General features: G+C 37.3%; 1 protein-coding gene across 1 annotated transcript; it reads left to right on the top strand.

Annotated features, from left to right (window-relative positions):
* Positions 1–3,593: 3,593 nt before the first annotated feature.
* On the top strand, positions 3,594–5,341 carry LOC118856753 (elongation factor 1-alpha 1-like). The gene has a single exon (XM_036767226.1). The coding sequence runs from the start codon at positions 3,662–3,664 to the stop codon at positions 5,048–5,050; it is 1,389 nt and encodes a 462-aa protein (XP_036623121.1). The 5' UTR covers positions 3,594–3,661; the 3' UTR covers positions 5,051–5,341.
* The last annotated feature ends 7,993 nt before the right edge of the window (positions 5,342–13,334 follow it).

Raw genomic sequence — 13,334 nt, 5'->3', positions numbered from 1 at the left:
TTGAATTGAATATATTTATATTCATAACTGATACTTGTGTTCCATTTTATTATACACATGAACCATAGGTCAATAAGTATGGCCTTGATTCCTAACAAAATTTTAAACTATATTATTAAAGGGAATATTTATAAGTAATTAGAGTAGGAAGCAGGCATGGCTTAGAAACAAGTTGGTTCATCAAAAACAGGTCACAACTATTTTTCATTTTGTCTTAGTATCCTCAGGACCCAGCACAATGCCTTATATATTACAGTACTTGGTTATTGATTGTTGGATTGGATTAGCCTCATCACTTTTCTTGATGATATTATTAAACTAGTAGATCAGGGAAATTAAGTCCTCCACCAGATTCAAGGATGAACAGGGAAGAGAAGATGATTCTTATATTCTCTCATCAATAAGGGGGGCTTTTGGAGAATAGGAGAGATTACAAAAAGGAAGAATATAAATCTAAAGGAGAGGGGCCTTCACTAGAAATTCTGGTGGTTTTAGTCTTCGCATAATGGGAAAAGAATGACATATCATGGACATTAAACTGAGGGAAGGGTTTTCACCTAATTGGGAGAATTTAAATCACTCGTTGAGAAACGTGATAGGGAATAAGTGAGTGGAGTAAGAGGGGAAAGGATGAGTTGACGCTGACACAGGGAGTACAGAATGAGATGACTTGCCAGTAAGAACAGTCATGTGTAATTCTTTGCATGAGAATTTACAGCAAATGTTGAGTAGCTATAACCTTTGCTTGACACTCGACTCAATAAGATTCCAGTTGAAAAGTAATTGAACTCTTCTTCCTCCTGAGGGAACGCTGAGCCACAAATAGTCACCTCACTGCTTTTCCCTCTCTGCTCTGCTACTGCTTATCAAATGGCAAGAATTTTGACTCCTAAGAGTTTTCTATCCTTTTAATTTTTTTTTATTTTTTGTTTCAGCAATATATTGAGACTAGATTTCCCTAGATAAAGATAAAACCATTATAAGTTGTTTTTGTCTTCGTTTGTCTACAGAAAGTAAAATGGGAGCATTCCAGTGGCTAGTTGAGATAAAAAAATTAACTAAACAGATGAGAGAAATTATTATTAATAACTATTGATTTTTGGAGGTCTAGAGTTCCCCCCTTTCTCTAAAGTCCTGATTTTAAAAGTTCAGTCTCTTGAAGGACATAACTGATGAGATTGGATTCAGACCCCACTCAGGTGGGGCAGCCATTGTACTATACTCAGAATTGGATGGGGATAAATTCTTTGAATAGACTGCCCAAGGCTGGGGTTAACGTAGAAGTAAATAACATAATCAAAGTCGAGGTCCAGCCCTTTATTGTAATATTAATTCTCTAATTAATTGCTAGCCAATCAGAGTTGATGGCTACTGCTCCTCTCTCAATAGGCATATAAGCCAGGAGCCTGAGACCATGTTGTCTTTGGTCTAAGAGAGAGACAGCCAAATGACAAACCTTTTGTTAAAATGCTGGCATCATTAATAAATTGATCCAGAAATTATGTCTCTCAAAACTTTTTAATCTCCACACACTTTATATCTCATTTTGGACAGGCAAAAGTTTCATATGGCTTGGGAGTTCAATAGCAATGTGATTTATATTAATATAACAGATTAATAAACTCTATTAAATAACAGAAGAATGAATTGTTTTTCTTTTCCTCAAACATGGATTCCATACCTTGCCACTAGGATAAAAATAGTGAATCATAGTTTATAGCCAGAGTCAAATCTCTTTGAATGAAATGCCACAGGCAATCTCTGTCCTGGCACAAGGGGAAGGAGGCAGGGATATGTGAGAGACCAGAAACAGGGACCAGAGGGAAGGTCACACCAAAAGTCCACATGTGGAAGGAGACAGACATTGTCTGAAAGGATCATCACTCTTATTTTTGAGTTAGGAGGAGGGAAATACTGCTTAACCCAACTCTACGCACCACAGCAACAGCCATTAAATATGCCTTCATACATCTCCTTGGGGTAGGAGTACAAGGCTGTTACCAGAACCTTCCAGGAGCCTTCAAAAAGGTCAGATATGCCCATGTAAACAGTTAATATTCTACACAACGTCAGTTTATTATTTTTCCATAAAGGCTGAGAAAATTTACCCATACTTACCCATCTGGGCATTTATTTTGATTTGCTCTTTAGAGGAAGGGTCTGGAAAAGACAATGTTTAATTTATTATATCATAGATTTGGAGCTATAAGGAATCTCAGAAATCACTCCCTCACTTTTCTGATGAGGAATCAAAACCCCAGAGAAATGAAGTGACTTGTCTCATGGCACAAAAGTCATATGAAGCAGAGTCAGAATTTGAATTCAGGTAACTTAAAAACCAGCCCTTTTCCTATTACCCAAGGCTGGGTGCTTCATTAGTCACTCAAGCTTGTGGGGCTCATGATCTTTACCTGGCTGTCCCACGAGAGCCTGCTAATTATAGAAAGAGATGCCAGGTTTTGCAGCTCTTGGTCACCTTCATTTATGACTAACAACATTCTCCCATTCAGTGCCACATTTCAAGAGGATTTCAAAATATGACATGGTGTTGTCACATCATTATACTTCTGTTGCTTCTCCACATCTTCTTAAGAAAGGTTAACTGCATTTCAGCTATTTTTGATTCAGGAAGCTTTTTTCTGATTCCTTGTATATTTTTCCTGCCCTCAGCCACCACAACCCTTTATATCTTTGGGCACTTCTCTGCATCTAGCAATGTTTGTTTATGCTTGTTATGAGAGTGGCATCATCATCCCTTCATGAATGAATGAATGTGCTTTAAGGATGTTTTACAGAAACAGCCCTCCCTGGTTCCAAGTTAATCTACCATGAATGAGATTTCTATGTATAGATTTTTATGTAAACAATGCTTGAAATCTCAAGTCATAATTGAATCTTTCTTTTCCCTAGCTCCCCTCTATCCATTAAATTTTTCAGCCTATCAGTTTCACCAGTCATATCCAGTCCTTCTTTTGACACTTACATAGCCATTTCATTTATCATCTTTCACCTGGATTATTATTGCAAAAGTCTCAACTCTAATCTCTAGTCTGCTTCCAGTCTCTTTGCTATCCTCCACAGAGCTTCCCCAATTTTTTTTCCTAAGGCATATCTAACCATTGGATCATAAGATCAAAGCACTTAGATGTGGAAAAGACCACAGAGATTATTTAGTTCAATCTCCTTAATTTTATGTGTAGCCCAGAAGACTCCGCCTTGTTTTTTCATCTCTTTGGTTTTGCCTCCCCGCTGCACTGAAGGAAATGATTCACAGGAGGAGAGATGTTGGTGGACAAATTCTGGGATTGAGACATAAAGGGGAACAGACCTCCTTCTCCCACTTCCTCCATTCCCTCCCCCTTGTCTGGGATCAGGATCATTTTCTTTTGAGACAAAAGTAGAAGCCAATGAAATAAGATTGAAAAGTAAGAGCTGTATTTTACAATGTGTACTTTGCTTTTCCTCTTTTCTCATTGAATCTGAAATGGCAGTGCGGGGGACTGAGGAAGGGGCTATTGTGATAGAAGTGTGAGTGTGAGTAGCACATAGGAATTACAAGGGCTAATCAGGGAATCAAAGAATAGGGGCATCTTTTTTTTTCGCAACGGGTTTGCCGCCAGAACACAGGTGTTGTGAAAACCATCGCTAAACTTCCAAAAAAATGGGCAAGGAAAAGACTCACATTAACATTGTGGTCATTGGACACGTAGACTCTGGCAAGTCCACCACTACTGGCCACCTCATCTACAAATGTGGTGGAATTGACAAGAGAACCATTGAGAAGTTCGAGAAGGAGGCTGCTGAGATGGGAAAAGGCTCCTTCAAATATGCTTGGGTCTTGGATAAACTGAAGGCTGAACGTGAGCATGGTATCACTATTGATATCTCCCTGTGGAAATTTGAGACCAGCAAGTACTATGTGACCATTATTGATGCTCCTGGACACAGAGACTTTATCAAGAACATGATTACGGGCACATCTCGGGCTGACTGTGCGGTCCTGATTGTTGCTGCTGGTGTTGGTGAATTTGAAGCTGCTATCTCAAAGAATGGGCAGACCCGTGAGCATGCCCTTCTGGACTATACACTAGGTGTAAAACAACTGATTGTTGGTGTAAACAAAATGGATTCCACCGAGCCCCCCTACAGCCAGAAGAGATATGAGGAAATTGTCAAGGAAGTCAGTACCTACATTAAGAAAATTGGCTACAACCCTGACACAGTAGCTTTCGTGCCAATTTCAGGTTGGAATGGTGATAATATGCTGGAGCCAAGCTCTAATATGCCTTGGTTCAAGGGATGGAAAGTCACTCTTAAGGATGGCAATGCTAATGGAACTACACTGCTTGAAGCTTTGGATTGCATCCTGCCACCAACTCGTCCAACTGACAAGCCCCTTCGTCTGCCCCTCCAAGATGTCTACAAGATTGGCGGTATTGGTACTGTTCCTGTTGGCCGAGTGGAAACTGGTGTTCTAAAACCAGGCATGGTGGTCACCTTTGCCCCAGTCAATGTTACAACTGAAGTAAAGTCTGTCGAAATGCACCATGAAGCTTTGAGTGAGGCTCTGCCAGGGGATAATGTTGGTTTCAATGTCAAGAACGTGTGTGTCAAAGGTGTCCGCCGTGGTAATGTGGCTGGTGACAGCAAGAATGACCCACCTATGGAAGCAGCTGGTTTCACTGCGCAGGTTATTATCCTGAACCATCCAGGCCAAATCAGTGCTGGCTATGCACCTGTTCTGGATTGTCACACTGCTCACATTGCTTGCAAGTTTGCTGAACTGAAGGAGAAGATTGATCGTCATTCTGGAAAGAAGCTAGAAGATGGCCCTAAATTCCTGAAATCTGGTGATGCTGCCATCGTTGACATGGTTCCAGGCAAGCCCATGTGTGTGGAGAGCTTCTCTGATTATCCTCCTCTGGGTCGTTTTGCTGTTCGTGATATGAGGCAGACTGTTGCAGTTGGTGTCATCAAGGCAGTTGACAAGAAGGCTGCTGGAGCTGGCAAGGTCACAAAATCTGCCCAGAAGGCCCAGAAGGCTAAATGAATATTCTGTACAACACCTGCCACCCCAGTCTTAATCAGTGGTGGAAGAACAGTCTCAGAACTGTTTGTCTCAATTGGCCATTTAAGTTTAATAGTAAAAGACTGGTTAATGATTACAATGCATCGTAAAAGCTTCAGGAGGAAAGGAATGTTTTTTGTGGACCATTTGTTTCGTGGCAGTTTTAAGTTATTAGTTTTTAAAATCAGTAATTTTTAAATGGAAACAACTTGACCAAAAATCTGTCACAGAATTTTGAGACCATTAAAACAGTTTAATGCGAAAAAAAAAAAAGAATAGGGGCATAACCAGCATTATCCAGAATCTCATGAAAGCTATGAATTACTTCAAATCTTATTCCCATACACACAGTGAGCTGAAGAAGACTATCTCCCTTTCATCCATGAACAGGTGATATGGTGGTGGTGGTAGTGGCAGGTAATTGAATATCTCTCCTCTCCTTCCTTTTTGGGAATTTGATTGGGAGTTTTCTGCTCCCACAAAAGGTTGGGAAAGGTGCAAGCATTGCAGAGAGATGATGTATATATTTTGAATTTGATTCCATTTTATTAAAAAAACGATTTGGTCATCAGATATGACGTGTCTGAACTGATGAATACCAGGGAAAGTGATCTGGGAGAGTGAAATACTCCTTTTTAAAAAAATTAAATTAAAATTTTTGTTACATTTTAAGTTTCAAACTATCTCCCTTCTTCCCTCCCCACCCCTCACTAGAGGCCACCATTTCACACACACACACACACACACACACACACACACACACACACACACACACACACACACACAGAGACACCACTGTAAAATGAGTTGGAGAAGGAAATAGCAAACTACTCCAGATCTTCACCAAGAAAACTCCAAATGGGGTAATGAAGAGTCAGACATGACTAAGAATGACTAGACAGCAACAATGGTTTCTCATAGCTTTTAACTAAATTTCTAAAATATTTTAATTTCATCCCTGAGGGAGAGACAGGAGATGGCTTGTGCCAGGAAGTTCAAACAACTTCAACCTCTGTCTCTCAATGGAGATAGCCCAATTATGGGCCACCTTCTATGTGAAGCCTCTCTTAATCTCTCCAGCTGTTATCGCCTGCCCCACTCCAAAAACAAATAAACAAACAAACAAAAAACCTCATGGCATTTATTTTACACATATTTGTACACACCACACACATACACACACACACACACAAACAAACATATAGTGATTCCATTGATTGAATATAAGTTCCTTGAAGGCAGGGTCTATTTCACTTTTGTGTTTTTATTCTCAGTGCCCAGTACAGCACTTATCATATACTAAGCACTTAACAAATGCTTGTTAATTGATTTGAGATTCATACCTTTAAATAATAACATGGAAATTTAGAAATTATTCCAGAAAAAATCCCAAAATGAAGAATTGCATAGAATGTTATAGTTGGACATTTTCTCTCACAAATATTTCCCATAACTATTTCCATATTTTGAGGCTTATTTTATCCTTCCAGTAAATATATCATCCTGAATAAATAACACCACCACAATCCATTACTAAGTCCATTAAAATAACCCATTCTTTTTGTTTTAGATTATATTCATTTTTAGAGCTTTTAACTAGGGTAATTATAAATCTGTGGCACTTTAGGGGATAGACCTGGAGAAATAAGGAAGAAATTGTCGTCACAAACTGAAATGCATTGTTAAAATAAAATATCCCCTGAGAGGAAAACCAGATGAATGAAAATGGAATAATATTTTGGTAGGCCCATTAACCCAACTCTTTATGAATTCAAAGCAAAAACCCTTTAATACATGCAAAGAAAATTTTTAAAAAATTGTGTGCCAATCCTTTAATGAGTTTATGTAGCAGAATTGTTACTCCTACTTTAAGGCTTGGATTTTAGGAGGAAAAACAAACCTTATATCATCTATCCAGATGAAAATAAATTTACATGCAGGATAGATTTATTTATTTATTTGTCTGTTTATTTGTTTGTTTGTTTGTTTATTTATTTATTTATTTATTTATTTATTTATTTATTTATGTATTTATTTATTTTGAGAGAGCAAGCAGAGATTGGAGAATGCTTTCTGTCAAATAATTTGTCTTTCATAAGTGGCTGAACTTGGATTACATTCAGAGACACATTGCTGTTTATACACTAAATTAATTCTCCAGAGAATATCATATGGTTAAATTGGTGGCCTCTTCTAAGCATATCCAACTTATTAACATTTATCTCTTTACATTAGAATTTAGTTCAACATTCTATCCAGTTGAGGTCTTTTTGTAGCCTTACTTTATCATCAAATTTGCAAGCCAAATTTCAAATCTTTGTGTCATTTACAAATTTGATGAGCAGGCTTTCTATGGTTGTATCCAGGTCATTGGAGACATACTTTCAGAGACATACTTTCTATTTTCTCACCAAGCACATTCTCCAGATTGTTCAGAATTCTCTTAAGGAAGAATGGACTGCTCTTGGGGGAAGATATTTCCTATTCAGATATCACCCTGAGGAGTCTCTCCTTTCCCTAGGCCCTCATCACATAACCATAATGGTCTGCTAGCCTACTCTTCCCATTTCCACAAGATTTCAATTGATTCCAGTCATCCTGGGGCAGCTAGGTGACATAGTAGAGTGCTGGACTTAGAGTCAGGAAAATATGTTTGAATTATTCCTAAAACATTTGTTAGCTGAGTAACTCTGGACAAATTATTTAATGTTTCTCAGTTTCAATGAAGCTAATAATAACACTTACCTCAAGGAGTTATTCTGAGTATCAAATGTCAAATGGAATTACATATATATATATAAAACATATATATATATATATATAAATATACATATAAAGCATGTATGTGAACATAAATATATATGTAACATTTTGCAAACCTTCAAGTACTATTTAAATGTTATGTATTACTATTGTCAGTTTAGAAGAGGTTCATTCCCCAACTGATAAATGGTCAAAGGATACGAACAGGCAGTTTTCAGAGGAAGAAATTAAACTGCCTGTATCTGTGCTGACTAACTTTGATAGACTTGGCTCTTCTCAGCAAAGCAAGGTTCTAAGACAGCTCCAAAAGACTCATGATGGAAAAAGCGATTCACATTCAGAGAAAGAATTGCAGTGTCTGAATGCAGATTGAAGCAAACTATTTGCTCTCTTTTTTTTCCTTTTTTGGTTTTGTTTCTTCTTTCTCATGACTCATTCCACTTATTATAATTCTTCTTTACAACTTGATTCTTGTGAAAATAAGTTTAATGAGAAGGTATATGTAGAACCTATAATGGATTACAGGCAGTCTTGGCGGGGGAGGGAGGAGTAGAGGGAGGAGGAGAAAATTTGGAGCTCAAAAACTTGTGGAACTGAGTGTTGTAAACTGAAAATAAAAAATAAATTGAAAAAAGAAGAGGTTCACTAGCTACAAGGCTCTAGTGTTAAAGGTTCAAGTGATTAAAAAAATAGCAAAGGATTCTAACTACCAAGATAGGGAAATTAGTAGTGATTGTTTAGTCAACAAAGTCATTTTAGAGATAAGGAATCTGAAGCCTAAATTTAGAGGCCAGTTGACCTACCTTAGCTCACACAGTTAATAAGTGATAGCTTAGGCTTGAACCTAGGACCTCTTATTCAACATCTTCCCACTTGTATCTTGCTGTTATTCCATACTCTCTGTACAATACTAGGTCTAAAACTCACACAGACAAGTGACCAGGAGTCAAATATGAGGCTACCTGGAATACTCAGGTGAATGGCTTTTTAAAACAGAAAGTTCTTTGAACTAATTTTCAATGCATGAAATAATTATTGAAATAACTCCATTCCCTTTTCTGCTCCATTTCTCTCTGATTTTTGCCTGTGAAATTCAAAGAGACGTGAGAGCATTGAACTAGATGGTCTCTTATGGTCTATGCCAGCTATAAAATGTTTATGATTCTATTATTTTCTACCACCTGTCAGTGATTTGGGATATGAAAATAAGAATGGTGACTTTTTTAAAAAAAATGTCAAAAATCTGTATAAATCTTTTACAATCCATGTCTTCATCTCAAACTCTTTAGTGTAGCCTGGCTAGTTTCCAAGGTACCCCAGGAGGATTTCCCTCTCTCATTTTTTTTTTAATTTAAGCTCTTTATCCCAACCTGAAATACCCTCCCTTATCTTCTCCACTCAAATTGAACAAATTTGTTTTCTACCGAGGCAGCATCATGCAGGGCTGCGAAAGTTTCCTCCCGAGTAGGCTGACCTTGGTTTGAATATTGTCTTTTGCTTTTATCATGATGTTTGTTCTGTCATTTTTCAATTATGTCCAACTCTGTGACCCCATTTGGAGTTTTCTTGGCAAAGAGATTGGAGTGGTTTGCCATTTCCTTCTCCAGCTCATTTTACAGATGAGGAAATTGAGACAAATGAGATTAAGTAACTTGCCCAGGGTCACATATTTAGTAAATGTCTTAGGCCATATTTGAACTCAGGAAGATGAGTCTTCTTGACATCAGGCCCAGCACTCTGTTCACTGTACTACTTACCTGTCCCTTATTACTGAAGTGACCTCCTGCAAATCATTTAATCTCTGTGGGCCTTGGTTTTGTCATCTGTAATATAAGAGAATGGTCTAGAAGAACTTTAAGGATACTTCTAGCCCTAAAGCTTTGCTCTTTCATGAAGACTTCCTTCATTACTTATTTCACATTGATATTTTTCTCCATAGTCTTTTATTTTAGTCTATTGTTTTAGTACTGTTTTCCTTTCTGTAGAATACATACACTGTATTCTAATTGTCTTATATATGTAAGACTTAATTTCTATGATATTTGATATGAATCTTAATTTTGATTTCAAAGTAAGTCTTGAGTGTGTCATTGTTCAGTCGTTTCAGTGATGTCCAGCTCTTTGTGACCCGATAGGAGGTTTTCTTGGCAAAGATACTGGAGTGGTTTACCATTTCCTTCTCCAGCAAATTTCACAGATGAAGAAACTGAGGCAAACAGGGTTAAGTGGCTTGCCCAGGGTCACATAGTTATTAAGTGTCTGAGCACTCAGATTTTCCTGACTCTAAGCCCAGTGTTATATCTACTGTACCACCTAGCTGCCCTTCTTTTTAGTCACTATTCCTATACCTCAGATGGCTGTCATGACATTTTGCCTTGGGTTATGACACGCTGAAGGTTGCTGAAGAATGAGTCTTAGAAAGCAAACTTTCTCAATATTTTTATTTTACATAAAAAACTTTTGATCAAGTTAACAACAGATATTTAAGGGTTCCTTAATTAGGAACCTTTGCATAATAAATATGTCAAAGTATAAGATATAAAGTCTTTCCTAAATACATACAACAGCTAAAATTCAAGGACCTTCTTTCATTAGAATTCAACTCATCAATCATTGCTTTTTACAACTTCAATATTTTTTTTACATCAAAGAAAAACTTTTAGCTTATTGTGACCTTTGTTTGTCCATAACCTCCTAGTAGTCACTTATAGCGTGCTAACTTGAGGCTTTTTAGCCACTTTGACAGTCAAGAAGACATTAAAAGACTTTAGGGGCATAGCGATATTTTTTAGAGAGCTTAAGATGATGCACATGGCACAAAATTAAAGTTGTGAGACTTTGGTTCAAATACCACTTCTCTAACTACTTTTATGAGTTTGGGTAATCTCTCTGAACATCAGTTTCTTCCTTTGTAAAATGAGGTAATTGGACTTGATGGCATCTAAGGTCCCTTCCAGCCTTAAATCCTTTGATCTTTTTGCACCAAAACTTTAAGTTCAAGTGTACCAGTAAGAGTAGGTGCCAAGGACTCCTCTGACCCCAGTGAATTTTTACCTCAACCACAAGGAATATCCAACATTCATGACATGTATATCTCTGGTAATTACTCATGCCTTTTCTCCTGAGAATAATAAGCCATGTACATAATTACATCCTCATTGCTGACTTTTTGGGAAAAGCACTGTCAAAGGCCAACCAGATTTTTTTTTGTCCTGCCAATTATAGGTTGTTGTCAAATGTTCCTGTTATTATTAGTCAAAGGGATAGTAAGTGAGGTTCTGAGCTTCTACGTTTCACCAAGTGTCATTCATGTGTAGGACAGAAGTTTGGACAGCAAGATCAGGGAGCGATATTTTCACTTCTTCCTCTCAGAATCTATAGGTTGCTTCAAGGCCAACTATAATATCAGCTTTTCCTGATCTTAGTTGTTAGCTTTCTCTCTCTCTTCAAAATATCTTATACTTACTTATCTATTGTTATATTGTATATGACATTCCCAAGCCAGAAGAATGTAAGCTTGCTTGTCATTATGTAGCCAGCAACTTTAAAGATTATTTTTTTGTGAATTGAATTGAATTCCTCATTTTGCTATTCTTTGCTTAGAGAGAGAGATTCCTTATTTTTCTGCTTTTCCTATGCCTCTTTATAAAAGAGAAACTTCCTTTATTTCACAGTTGTCTGTGTCAAGACCTTGCATGTTACCCTCAGGTAGAACTGAAAACAAACAAACAGCAAAACACCCAAAAGAATGAATTAGGCCTTACATTTCTGCATGTCCTGTTTCCCCATAACTCTTTTTTTTAAGCATTAGGAGAAAATTCCCTTGGCAACCATGTCACTCATTTCCTCCTCTAGCTTTTAAGCTTACACTTGCTTTAAAAGTCCATTGGCATAAAATTCAAAGATTACTTACTCATAAACCACCACAGCAAGTTACCCGAGGGTTCTTTTAATCTCATTCAGTCCTGAGTCTTTTAAAAGGAGTCAAATTCATTTATTTAAGCATTTGAAGACATTTAAGAAGAACAGAAGTTTTTAGCTATTCAGTTTGGAGAATTTTACTCAATTCTTCTACTTTGGTTTCCCAAGCACCTGCAGGCCATGTTTAGTCCCTATGTGGAGTAGAAGATACACTTCAGACCCCTCCTAGCACTGGAAGTCAATTTCCCTTTATCTCTTATCTGTTACTGGGATTCTTCAGTATCACCATTTTCCAAAGTTCTTTTTTCATTGCAAATCTTCCTTTCCTCAGGTCACTCCGTCCTGGTCCTAGATAAACTATAATCAGTACCTTTTAGGGAAGGAATGGAAGATTGGTCTTCAGGGATTCTTTGAAGCCCCAAGGTATGTCATCAGGCTTTGAATCCCAAACTTTGAACCACCTTACCTCATATTCCATTTTAACCTCTTGGTGACTGTGACATAAATCACCATAGAGATTACCTAAATCACAAGTTGGATATTTTCAATATTCAAGGTAATGCCTTAGAGAGACATGAGCTGGATTTGTGGATCATTTGGTTGCCATAAGAGAGAATATACATCTAGATAAGGAGACACTTTTCCTTCTACATCTGCAAAAGAATGGTGGTCCACACCCCCAAAAAAGAGAAGCAAACCATTTGTCTTATCATCATTTCAGAGGCACAACACACCACTAATATTTACATATTCATTTTCAAAACTCTCGTGTAGGCTGAAGTTAGACGGTTTTTGAATGAATGAGTACACAAATGAGTGAATATAGAAATTAAGGTACAAATACAGAGACTTCCACCCTAGCATACATTATATTAGCTCTGACTGTTAGTTTTCCACCATGTAACCTGGATCAATTCAATAAACACTTACAATGTTCAAGGTACTATATTAGGAGCAGCATGAAATGCTCTTTTCTAAACCATTGACAAAAAAAAGGTTCCCTGCATAGCATTATGAGGATGTTTTCTACATGTATATGATCACAGTGAGCCATTCTGCCTCTACTTAAAATATTCAAACAAGAAGGCAATGAGGTAAAATGGAAAAGACACTAGAATTCGAATCAGAGAACCTGGATTTGAATCTTAATTCTGCAATTTACTCCCTGTTAAGTAAATTGGCAAGTCATTTAACCTCCCTTGACTTTAGTTTCTTAATCTGTACAGTGAGAGGATTAGACAAGACAGTCTCTACTAAATCAACAAACATTTATTAAGTACCTACTATATACTAGGTGCTATACTAGGCACTTGGCATATGGAGACAAAATTAAAATAGTCCCGTCGAGGAGTTTACATACCGCGTTCCTTCCAATGCTAAATCGGTGATTCTATGATCTATGCCCTCATGAATATATTTGTTCTCTCCAACATTTCATATTTCAATCTATCAATTTCTATGTGTCCTATACAACTCTTGTCTATGTCCTTCTTTGAGTTCCCTGAAGGAGATTCACCTAGCAAGCCAGGGATCTTCATTATTTTCTCATGATGTCACAGGGATCTTGCTGCATCATCTTTTT

The sequence above is a fragment of the Trichosurus vulpecula genome, chromosome 7 (assembly GCF_011100635.1).
Source record: "Trichosurus vulpecula isolate mTriVul1 chromosome 7, mTriVul1.pri, whole genome shotgun sequence".
NCBI lineage: Eukaryota > Metazoa > Chordata > Mammalia > Diprotodontia > Phalangeridae > Trichosurus > Trichosurus vulpecula.
Note: the sequence above shows the minus strand (reverse complement) of the source record. Positions and strands in the feature narration are given on the sequence as shown.

Bases quoted from the DNA above. Each gene is read 5' to 3' on its own strand.
- LOC118856753 (XM_036767226.1), top strand. From the start codon at position 3,662: ATGGGCAAGGAAAAGACTCACATTAACATTGTGGTCATTGGACACGTA.